This window comes from Sebastes fasciatus, chromosome 21 (assembly GCF_043250625.1).
Source record: "Sebastes fasciatus isolate fSebFas1 chromosome 21, fSebFas1.pri, whole genome shotgun sequence".
NCBI lineage: Eukaryota > Metazoa > Chordata > Actinopteri > Perciformes > Sebastidae > Sebastes > Sebastes fasciatus.
The window spans coordinates 8,779,732-8,791,279 of record NC_133815.1 but is presented as its reverse complement, the minus strand read 5'-3'; the positions used below and the strand labels follow the sequence as shown (position 1 = coordinate 8,791,279).

The window sequence follows — 11,548 nt, the reverse complement described above, 5'->3', positions numbered from 1 at the left end:
TTCCCTGCTCCTTACCCTACTCGACTCCTCTGTGTGAGCGGGGACAGTGATATCACGCTTGTGGCTGCAGAAACAGGAGCAGTGTTGACTTCTTTCAAGGCAAAGCAGAGGATTTTGTGTGCCGACTACTGCCTGCAGAAAGAGATTCTGCTGGCTCTGACTGACTCAGGTACGGTGCTCCAAGCCAACACACTCACTAATCCAATCACTTTGATGCAAAAGTGGAAGTGGAGAGGCCAGGGGCCCTGGCAGCAAGAGGACAATGTGACTAAGGATCTGCCGATCCCCGGCCCGGCCTGCTGCCTGATACTCTACAGTGCTGTATCTGAAACAGAGGGAGCTTTCGGGGAGTGGAAGAGTCTGCAGAAGAGCAGAGGATGCAGTCACAGGAATATGGCGGCTCTTGATGATGCCATGAATAAGTGAGCATTTTGTCTGCTTAAATGTCATTTATGTAAATATACTATGAGGCATATTTATTTCAGCAAATGTGATTGTACTTGACAGGTTTTTGATCATCCTCGGCCATAGTGGAGGCTGTGTGAGTGTTCTGAGAATCGATAATGGGAAGGTGTTGCTCAGGATGCCAGCACACAATGGCCAGAGAGTCACAGCAATGCAGGCGTATCCTGAGAACGGTTACCTCCTCTCCACAGGTAATTCCCAGGTGGCAACCTCCGGGCCTGAAAAGTGAAGCCAATTCTGAAGTGCCTTAAACTTGCATTCTTTCTAATAGCCAGCAGGGGGCGACTCCTCTGGTTGCAAAAATAGGTCTGATTGTATAGAAGTCTATGAGAAAATGAGCCTACTTCTCACTTGATTTATTACCTCAGTAAACATTGTAAACATGAGTTTATGGTCTCAATCACTAGTTTCAAGTCTTCTTCAATACAGCATGATGTTCATTTAGTAAATTATGGTCACATTTAGAGTCAAATAGACCATAAAGTAGAGTATGCTTCAGGGCATGGCTATCTTGTGTTTGACAGGTTGCTACCATGGCGTTGTACTTTCATAGTGTGTTTTCAGTTGTAACATTTTGGTTGCCTAAAAAATGTGTTATTCAGCATTCAGTTGTACTTAGCTTCACCCTCTCGTGTCACTTTTGGTTGCAAAAACCAAGATGGTGACAGCCAAAAATCAAGATGGTGACAGCCAAAATGCCGAACTTGAGGCTTTAAAAAAGGGAGTCCAAAAACCAATGGTTGACGTCACTTCTTATATACAGTCTATGGTTTCCCAGTGTAACTTTATTTGTCATGCTTGTCAGTGATGACTTACCGACTTTGCCCCAATCCGTAAGGTGAGGACATGACAGTGGTGGTGTGGAGAGTAAACCCCTATGTCCAGGAGTGTCTCAGCCAACAGCGGAGCCTGCACTATGGCCAGCCTCAAGGCTACCTGGCGGCGCTATGGCTCCAGCTGGCCCTGACCTCTCAGGAGCCCGACAGTGACACCTACAACCTGATGCACTTTAACCTGCTTGACCAGAGCCAGACCGATTACTCAGCCGAGGAAGGACATTCAGACCACTTCACAGGTCACAAAAACATCTTTGTTTGTCATTGTCTGTTGTAGATGGTGTTGTATTGTTTGTATGTGTGTGAGTGACTGTGCGTTTGCTCTTGCAGGATTGTGTGCGTGTCCTGATCTGGAGGTGTTTGTCACCAGCAGTCGAGAAGGGACAGTGTGTATCTGGAATAAGGAGAATCACCTCATCAGGTTGGAGCTCATTACCTGCCACTGATCTCTTGCATTACTGATGTGAAAAACATACAGTCATTCAGTAATACATGTCTATGTGTGTGTGACCCTTCCAGGACGCTACAACTGAATGCAGCACCTGAGTGTCTGGCTTACGGTGGGATTGGAGGAGAACTGTTTCTTGGCATCAGAGGGGATCTGCACAGGATGAATTGTGCAAAGTTCCTGCCACACATCTATCAACAAATTGTAACTAGTCAGTTTAATTTAGACATTTTTAGCCAAAGCTGCAAAATATAAATCCATTTAATCCCATTTTATTCTAACAGCTCCTTTACACTTATCGTGCTGAGCCCATTCGTGACACGCCTATCATCCAGAATGAAGAAGAGCGCGGCAAAATAAAGTAAGATTTATTCATGCTACATGTTGAAAATAATCTTAAACATTGCCCTGATAAGCTATGAGCAATATTGGTGCAAACAGGAACGCAAGCACAGACAAAGACGAGGAAAAGGAATCGGCAGCAATCGCCAACAATTTATTATTGACCGAAGACGTGTGGAGACAGAAGGTGTGTGTTAGTTGATAGGTTTTTAAGACATGTCAGTGGCACACTCAAAAATGTGTTCAAATACCCTTTTCATCTGTCTTGTTCCAGGTGTCTCTAAGCTCAGAAACCTCGAACATGGACCTCACTGCACTCCTACGAGGCTCAGTGAAATGCCACAAAGGGAAGCCTCCCAGTACAAAGGAAACCAAGAAAGAGGCCTTTGGTCGCTACATGAATATATTATATGGGCTGCCCCTCAATATTAAGGTTTCTTCACTTTCCTCTCCTCACTCATTTTACCTGCTTCTTTTCAATACTGCCAAGAATAGACAGACTTTTGGCAAATAAGCTTCATAATCAGCTACCTTTTCACTTTTCCTTAAATACACTGTGTCAGTCTGAAGCTAGCTCATATGTGCATCAGCTTAAGGTTTAATAGGACGGTAACTCCTGGATACACAAGTGAAACACAACATTAATGTACAAGCTTCTTTTCCAAAAATCTGAGTAGCATCTGAATGATGCATATGTGGTAGTATTTTTTTGCCTGCAGCTTTCATAAATCAGCTTTTTTATTTGAATGTTTTGCATGTTTTCATCATGCTGAGAGAAATATATTACTAATAGGATAATGCTGTGTTTTCAGATTAATTGGGAGGACCCTTTTGACCGAGATGAATTTGAGATGAACTCATTTGATCCTGAACCATATGACGTCAAGCCCCGTAACCTTCCTACCTTAAAGGAGGACGTACGACGCACTGAACCTAAAGTAAAGACTAGGGTAAGAACTGTTGGCATGATAAACAAAACCTTGTTCTCAGTCATTCTGGCCTTTTTTGTGCAGAAATCTACAGCAGAATTTTTATTTAATCTTGATGAAAATGTGTTGTTATATATCAGACAATTGTTTAGAAATGCAGTAAGTATATCTGAAGAAAAGTGGTGATCTGTTTCTCTAACTGCAGAAGAAAAAGGCTACATCTAAAATCTGTGAACCAAAGACCCCGGTGAAAGTCAAACCACAGCCTGTTACACCCAAGAAACCTGTCAAAGTGAAGGAGTATGAAGAGGTAAGAGCTATTATTGTCTTTTATTTCACAACAAAACAAAAGAACGCGCAAAACTCTCAGTGTGTATATCTGCACTTGTTCCTGTAGCCTCCAGAGATCATTTCTCCGAAACCCAAAACTCCTACTCCACCACCTTCTCCTCATCCAAAGACCCCCCCACGGTGGGAAACCACGGTGCCGACGTTCCTCAAACAGTTTGCAGATGCAGACTGGTTTAAAGACCTGTTTCCTGATGAAAATGTAACACATCTACATGTATATCTGCCATTAACCGTGCAATTATATCATGCACAATGGTAAACGTTGATGAGCGTATGCTTGTGTGCAGTGTATCCCAAGCAACCTGTCTCCAGAGGACTTCGCCTTGCTGCTGCTGGGCCTCCTCAACACCTGCAGCGCTGAGTGTAGGATCAAGATCCTCGCTGCACTGCAGGCGCTGTACAGCCAGGGACTCTTACAGAATATAGACACGCTTTACCAAGGCCTCCTTGACCTGGTGCCCAAATTTGCGAGACCTCCCATGGTACTTACTGTATATCCAGAATCAAGATTGCCATTGCATTTTGAGAAGTGGAAGTGTGTAATTGTTTTCCCTGTGTGTGTGTTTCAGTCACCTGTGGAACGGGCCGCGCTTGTTGAAATGTTGAATCTGCTGATGCGTCTTAAGCCTGCCAGCAATGAGTTTGTGAAAACGCTTCTCACCCTTCTGGCTTTTAAAAAGCTGGGTCTCCGGTGAGTCCATCAATGTTAGAACAACAACGTGAAAACAAAAAGTGGCAAAACGTTACTGCAGGTTTAATCTAAGAAACTGTAATATTCTGAGTGTAATTTAAAGGTCCCATGTTGTAGAAAGTGAGATTTTCATGTCTTTTTTTTTTTTTATTATACAGCAGATTTAAGTGCTGTATTAATACTGTGAAAGTATCAAAATGCTCAATCCATGGAGAAATACACACAGCCTGTATTCAGAAACTCTGCCTTTGAAACAAGCTGTCAGGATTTCTGCAATATTGTAATGTTACAAATTGGTGCCTTCAAACGGGGTCGTGTTTACGTTGTCAAGCATATTGTGTACACGACTTACCCATGTTGTAAACACAAGGGTAAAAACAGGCATATTCAGGCAGACAGTATGAGCAAAATATATATATATATATGTTCTAGAAGAAACATAAAATACAAGTATGAACCTGAAAATGAGCATGATATGGGACCTTTAAACTTTCCGAACCGACGAAGTTTGAATTATCTTATTATCCTCATGTCAATAGAGAAACAGTGCTGCGCATGCTGACTACATTAGGTCTAAATGAGCCTGAGGAGTGGTTGTGGGCAGAGCTGGAGACCTGGGACTCTGAGCTGCGGGACCGGTCTGACATCTGGAAGAGCCTCCATGACAGAGCAGACTCCTGGCTGGAGTTATGGCTCTCCAAATACAAAGTAACAAGACATATTTCATTTAAATCTTCATCTCTCTAGCTTCAATTCTTGTTTTGAATCTGGAAAAAATGATCATCTTTCACATTCATTATCACCATCTATCAGAGTATTTTTGAGTGTGACAAAAGGACAGAACAGATGTTTGAAAACTGAGAGGCTTTCCCTCTTTGAATCAGCTCTCCACTGCTTCTCATGTCCTTTTCTGTGACCTTAACTCCTCTAAATAAGGAATGCACGAGAGAGTGTCACAGTGTTGTTGACTGGCATGGCCGCTGGTTACTGGAAGTGATTGACTGCCTCTTTTTTTTCCATGCCACTAGGAACATCACGGGTATCTGGACCTCGGGAGTACAGCAGAGTTTAAGCCGATGACCTTCAGGGTGATGGATGTGCTGAATTATTTCTGCTCAGTCCAGAAAGAGGAGTACAGAAAGGCCCGATGTGTTGCACCTGCTGGTAGCAAAAACACAGTTCTTTTGCCCCTCCATGACTGGTATGTAAAAGTCATACGGTACATATGGTAGTTTCCTCTGCACAACATTTTTTTTTTTAATATTCTGCGTCTATATGTGTAGCAGTTCTCGACCAATCCTTCGTCTAGGAGAGACTTACAGCATGGCCAGGTCATGGAGGCCACCGGGTAAGGTTTCACCGTACTTTAGCAAAGACCTCTGATTATAGAAATGAACTGGTTTATAACATTTATTGCATTCTTTTCATGCAGGTGCAATTCTGCCTCCCCTGAGAAACCGTCCCTTCCTCATGCACTTTCCCAGTTTCATCTCTTTGCCGTTACCTCGGGTCATTCTTCGCCCCTTTCACGACTACTCAGACGAGGACATGGTGATGGTCTCGCCTCGCCGCTACTACATTCAACAGCAGTCGTACGTAGAGTACTACAGGTGATGCCTCTTGGTCTGTAACACTCCAATGAGCCACATAACAAACATTAGCTTGAGATATATAATTTTTTACAATTAAATGCATGTAAAACTTTGCTTTATGACTGATTTATTCTGTGACTGACAGTATGTAAATGCATTCATGTGGTACAAGGTGATTTGGTACTGACACTTCCTGATAATGGTGATTTTTGACTTGATATATATAAGTTGAATGAGTACGAAAAAAGTATAATCCTGGACATTTTAAAACATTTAAGACACACAGTATGACAAATTAGAATAGCAGAAAGACAAAGTACATTACTCAAATAATGGTTATGTATTTAAAATAAGCCTAAATATTTTGCAGTTACATTCATTGCCGGTTTAAGGCAAAATTATGCAAATATTTAGCAAACACACATTATAAAAGGAAACCATTGTCAAACTTGTAGTTTTGGTTGTTGATGTGTAGTATGCAAATATAATAGCTGATCAGATACTGTATATGAATGACTGCCTTGTGTGTATAAAGTACTGGTGACAGCTGTAAAGGCAAAAGACCAGACAGCTTGTAATCTTCCACCAGAGGGATCTTTGTTTCCCAACGACGCCGTTAACCTGTTTATAAAGCATATGCAACAATTTATACAGTCAACAAGTGAACTTATTAAAGTAGTCTAGCACCATTTTATTGTAGCATGGCTTATTATTGTCTCCCTGAAGGAGTAGAGGATATTTTATGTATTGTAATCAACTCCATGTGTCTTTTTGTCTGGCAAACAAATATTAAAAACTGCAACCTTATCTCCCTACAATAACAAACCTGTTGCTTTGGTGACACAACAGCTGCCCCCTAAACCCCCCATCACCCTTAACTCAGAGAGCCTGTTGTCATTCCCAGGGCGTCAAATAGCGAGGCTTTGTCACGGCCGTCTGCGTTCAATACCGCCGCACTAGGCACCCTTTAGCCCCTATATGAGACACACCAGGCTTTCCATTAACTACAATGTAAACCCATCCGCAGCAACAGTAAACGCACAGAGAAAGTGCGCTGGGAGTGTGGTGACGTAGTTTAAAGAGCAAAAAGACACACTAAGGGCGGTAAGTCCTGTGCGTTAAATTTCACTTTCACGTTACAATCAGATGTTCGTTCGTGTCCTGTGTTCACAACGTTCTGTTTAATTTTCACTTTACAAATGTAGTAGTTTTAAGCCCAACTATGTAGTTCTTTCCTAAACCTAACTAAGGTTTTGTTGCCTAATCCTAAAGTGAGGAAAATGTCCTCACCGTCACATCCCTAGAACGTGTTGCACCTTCACATGAGACAGACGGTGATAAACAAAGATTAAAAAGAAAAACAGATAACTGAATACTAGACCATTATTAGGGTGACGATTTGATTGTCAGGTATATGTACATTGCTCTGTTGGTAAGGGAGCTAAAAAGCACCTGTGTCCTTCCCTTCAGTCCACCAAGTCTTTATCATAATTGAGCAGGTCGCATGTCAGAAAGAGGTCAGAGCGCCCGCTCTCTATCAGCACCCTGTTGAGCTGGCTGCTGGTAATGTTGATGTCTGTGGCTTCATCCAGCGGCCAGTCTAAGAGCTGAGCGCTGGAGGGCAGGTCAGGAAGGCCTGGCTGGTAGTCCTCCAGGGGGTTTGGGTACAGTAACTGACGGAGAGAGGGCATTCTCACGGCCATCCTCACAAGGTCCATGAGGCCAGCGACGGAGAGCGGGTTCAGGGCCAAAGCCAAGCTTTTCAGGGCCCTGCAGCCTCCCAGCGAGGGCAGCAAGAGTCCCATCAGGCCATCAGTGAGCCCACAGCCACTCAGAGAGAGGTGCTGCAGGCTACCGGAAGCCTGGGAGAGGAGGCGGCGGATAGAGGTCAGGGTGTTTTCATCCAGACGGTTCTCGCTGAGGTCCAGCTGCTGCAGCGTGGAGGCATGATGGCTGCAGGACAGATAGGCGAGATCAGCCGGGCTCAGGCTCAAATATGGCAGCTCCAGTATCTCTAGAGGCTGAGGCAGTGAGCTGTAACAAAGGAACATTTAAATTATTATTCAATTCAAATATTCATTATAGAGGTCTAATTGTTTTCTGTTTTTAATCCCAGTTTGGGCAGATTTGCTTTAAATTAAAGATTATAATAGGTTTATAAAATTTTTAAAAGTGCAATTTAGATTTGTAGAGATTAAGGCTGTGACCAATTATAACATTATGGATTAATCTGCTGATTATTTTCTCAATTAACTGATGAATCATTTAAAAAGAAAAAAAAGAAAGAATATTGTCTATAAAATGTCAGGAAAAACCCCCAAGGTATTTTCTTCAAATTTCTTGTTTTGTCGCAAAACAATCTTGTATATTCGGTGTACTATCAATTAAAACAAATAAAAGATGCAAATCCTAAATTTGCAAGGTTAGAACCAGCAATTGCTTTGGCAAATTGTACACCAAATAGTAGAATAATAACTTATTGACTATTTGTTTTGGCTCCATTAGAGATTAGTATATTGCCTTTCCATTTCCTAAATCTAAAAAAATGTGAGAGTGTTATTTACAAGGCTCAGGGTGTAGACACTAAGTTACAGGCCAGCGTGCACGTAATGGGGGACCAGGCCATACCTAAGCAGCACACGAAGTTGCCCAGGCAGGCGCAGTGCAGTGAGGCTGAGGCGTCGCAGTTCTCGCAGCTGTGTCAGACCCTGAGACAAGTCCCTCAGGGAGTCTTCCTGGCCATTGTGGTCTCTGCGAAAATCCAAGTTACAGTAGTGCAGGCGAAGAGAGCTCAGTGCAGGGAAGGTGGAGAGCAGAGGCAGCAGCTCGGCCAAGCCGGCCACCCCGAGGCTGCTGTAGCGAACGTCAATGCCTGCAAGACCATGGCGAGGCAGGAGGCCTAGCAGGGTCCTGATGCTGGACACTGAAATCTCTTCCGCACGCAGGTATCTGCACTGAAGCTTGAGGGGTCCCAGTGTGCTCAGAGCCCCGCGGACACGCTCCCAAGAGCGAGCATTTACAAAAAGATCAGCTCTCACGTGCACCAACACATCACTGTTTGGATCTTCGGTCTCTTTTCTACTGCCTCCTGAACCTGTCCCTGCAGCCTCTCTTTTCCTCTCTACCTCCATCCTCCTCCTGACACCTTTAGCCAGCTCCTCTTCGCCCAGAACCCCACCCGATTCTGTCCTCTCTCCCCCCGGCTCCTTATTATCTGTGCTTGACTCATCACCACTTGTTTCCTTTCCCCTCTTCCGCTGTCCCCTCTCTCTTTTCACATCCTTTTCTCTCTCCAGAGCTGAGAACCTCTTCCTCTCCCGCTGTGCCCTCTGTGCTCCAGCTCTGGCTTGAACAACCATGGTGCAGAGAGCTACAGTCAGAGACCAGCCTCCCATGGAGTCCCCCATCCCTCCTTCATCTCCTTGCAGTCCACAGAGGTCCAGTACTTGCAGGGCACACCTATGAAAGAGGAATGGGTTTGTAATTCAATTCAATTCAAATGGCTTTATTGGCATGACGTAACACTGTACATATTGCCAAAGCATATTCAAATGATGAAAATTTACAATAGTTACATTTCATTAAAATCAATAAAATAAAATAAATAAAACTCAATTGAGTTTGACCTCTACTAGTGAGGGATTTAGGAGGATGAAGATCTAGATACTGACGGGTTGAGTAAGAATGGACCTGAGAATTTGTTTTAAAATAGGTCTTGAGCTGCTCAGGAATATTCCCTTCACCAGAAAGTATCTTATAAATAAACACATATTTGATAAATATTGATATCATAAATAGTAAGAATCTGGAGTTTTAGATAATGCTCCAAACATAAATATAACATAACATGACATAATATAAGCAGAAGTGTTACACTAGAAGTATAAAATATAAAAACTAGGTGTAATGTAAACAGAGGTAATTGCACTTGTAAAATAGGTAGGGTAGATGTAATAAATAAAATGTAAACAAAGGTAGTTGCACTTGAGGTGTATATTGCATCAAGGATGTATTGCACAGAAGCATGCATTTCACATTCAGTGTAGAGGGGGTCACTATGTTTTAGATGTGTCCAACATTTAATTGCTCTTACAGATCATGCTCCAAACACTGCAGCTAGAATAATAAACTCACCTTTGGTCTGCCAGTCCTCTGACCACTGCAAGTAGTAAAGCTTGGATGCAGAGTCGATTTGGCCCAGTTTGTCCTGATCTCCTGCGTCTGTCGACCCGCAGGGTGCGTTCAGGCCACCTCTGCACCAGTTCTCCCACAGCCAGCGGTCTGCAGCTGGTGAAGGAGGCCTCCAGCAGAGGTCTGTACAGCTCTCTGGGAACCCACCTCAGCCAGCATGGAGACGAGCTGTGGTCACTCACCACCTCCTTGGCGCAAAGGCTCACCAAGGAAAGCACCATTTCAGGAAGAATGAGCTTTAAGCATTCATTAAATACAGCAGCAGAAATTATGTTGCTCTGCAGAGGAAGCAGCGTGCAGAGAGCTAGCTACCTGAAACTAGCTAAGATTAACTTTATGACAGTAATTTGATGCTTGTAAAACCCCCAAAAAAGACTTTATAACATCATATGATATCTACAGTAATAAACTAAACTGTAAACCTTTCGCATGTGAAATATTAAACGCCTGGGACATCACGTTAACGCTAACTCGACTAAACTCTCAGTAAGGAAGCTGCTGCTGCTGCAGGAGCAGAGAGGAGAGGGGTGTTTACATTTTACACTGACTGACGCAGGCCAGTGACGCAAGCACGTACAGGCGTGACGTCATCACTGCAGATTGGGTCTTGTGCACCTCTAACTTGTTTTTGTGCCCTTTTATTCTTGATTTTGTACAGTTATTTTCAATAAAATATTTATTTTGTAGTTTTACCATCACCTAGTACTGTTTACTTAATAGTCTGTAAATTCAGGATTCTATAACACTAAACATCAGGTACTATCCCTCCAAATGAGACATCTATATAAGGAGATGATACTAGGTAAACATGGGGTTCAACTTTGCTATCAGACATGTTTACTAGGCATTTCCATTGCTGCCAGGTTTAGCCCTTGACCCTTAACCTTCAATAGATGTCAGAATGGATATACTTTGACCGAAAACAATTGGACCGTGCAGGGACTTCTGTAGTAGCTCTTTGTATCCTGTCAGACTATTTACTAAGTGAAAGAAACTATTGAGGATGGAACCTGTCAACATTTTTTTTTTTAAATGACTAGATAAATGAATAAATATGTAATTAAATGTATTAAACTTAGCCATTAATTAATTGATAAAATGTGGCATAAATTGATATTTCTGTTTTAATTTTCCCTTTTATTTATCTATGTATTTATTTTGATTAATTTGTAAATGTATTTATTTATGTATTTATGCATTTATTTATTTATTTTTGCATGATTTTAAGATTCTTTTGCTGAATGACAGCTAGGTTATTTTTTTCTCTACTGCAGGAAAAAAATGTTTTTCTTTGGTTCACCGTACAGATCTTTGGACTCTATTAATCTTCTTTGAGTGCACTTAACCTTCCTGCAGAGGTGTCCAAAAATGTGTGAAAACTGAAAAATAGCTCGCCAGGCAGCCGATGATGAAAGAGGTCTGGAAGGAACCACCGTATGGCGCCACTGCTGGGACCAATTATATATCACAGGACCTGTGCTTCATAAACCTCTGTGCAGTCAATAATTAGTTTCACTGATTGATTCAGTGGAGTAAAAGAAGAGATTGAATCACACTGGTGAATGTCTGTTTTATGGAATAAACAGAAAAGAAGCCATTTGGCCTCAAGACATCAAATAAAAGATGTTAATTTAAAATCTCACAACAGATATAATATTTAGTTGTAGCATTTATTGGAGCACTGTTGTGTTGGATTTATTTAT

At 42.3% G+C, this 11,548-nt stretch overlaps 2 protein-coding genes across 2 annotated transcripts in view; one reads left to right on the top strand and one right to left on the bottom strand.

Annotated features, from left to right (window-relative positions):
* Positions 1-5,676, top strand: part of wdr97 (WD repeat domain 97) — a 9,602-nt gene extending 3,926 nt beyond the window's left edge. The window contains exons 5-21 of the mRNA XM_074622724.1: positions 1-422; positions 508-656; positions 1,304-1,540; positions 1,632-1,722; positions 1,821-1,953; positions 2,034-2,110; positions 2,191-2,278; positions 2,366-2,524; positions 2,904-3,041; positions 3,226-3,330; positions 3,418-3,570; positions 3,659-3,853; positions 3,941-4,062; positions 4,602-4,770; positions 5,091-5,263; positions 5,346-5,410; positions 5,495-5,676. The exon at positions 1-422 is cut by the window's left edge and continues 287 nt beyond it. Of these exons, the coding sequence (XP_074478825.1) occupies positions 1-422; positions 508-656; positions 1,304-1,540; positions 1,632-1,722; positions 1,821-1,953; positions 2,034-2,110; positions 2,191-2,278; positions 2,366-2,524; positions 2,904-3,041; positions 3,226-3,330; positions 3,418-3,570; positions 3,659-3,853; positions 3,941-4,062; positions 4,602-4,770; positions 5,091-5,263; positions 5,346-5,410; positions 5,495-5,676 (2,658 nt within the window). The remainder of the gene's footprint in view (positions 423-507; positions 657-1,303; positions 1,541-1,631; positions 1,723-1,820; positions 1,954-2,033; positions 2,111-2,190; positions 2,279-2,365; positions 2,525-2,903; positions 3,042-3,225; positions 3,331-3,417; positions 3,571-3,658; positions 3,854-3,940; positions 4,063-4,601; positions 4,771-5,090; positions 5,264-5,345; positions 5,411-5,494) is intronic.
* Positions 5,677-5,764: 88 nt separating this feature from the next.
* Positions 5,765-10,392, bottom strand: LOC141759468 (leucine-rich repeat-containing protein 14). Its single transcript, XM_074621556.1, has 3 exons — positions 9,789-10,392; positions 8,283-9,113; positions 5,765-7,688 (listed from the first exon to the last, which is right to left on the bottom strand). Exons 1-3 carry the CDS (start codon positions 10,064-10,066, stop codon positions 7,121-7,123), a joined length of 1,677 nt encoding a protein of 558 aa, XP_074477657.1. The 5' UTR covers positions 10,067-10,392; the 3' UTR covers positions 5,765-7,120.
* Positions 10,393-11,548: the final 1,156 nt, after the last annotated feature.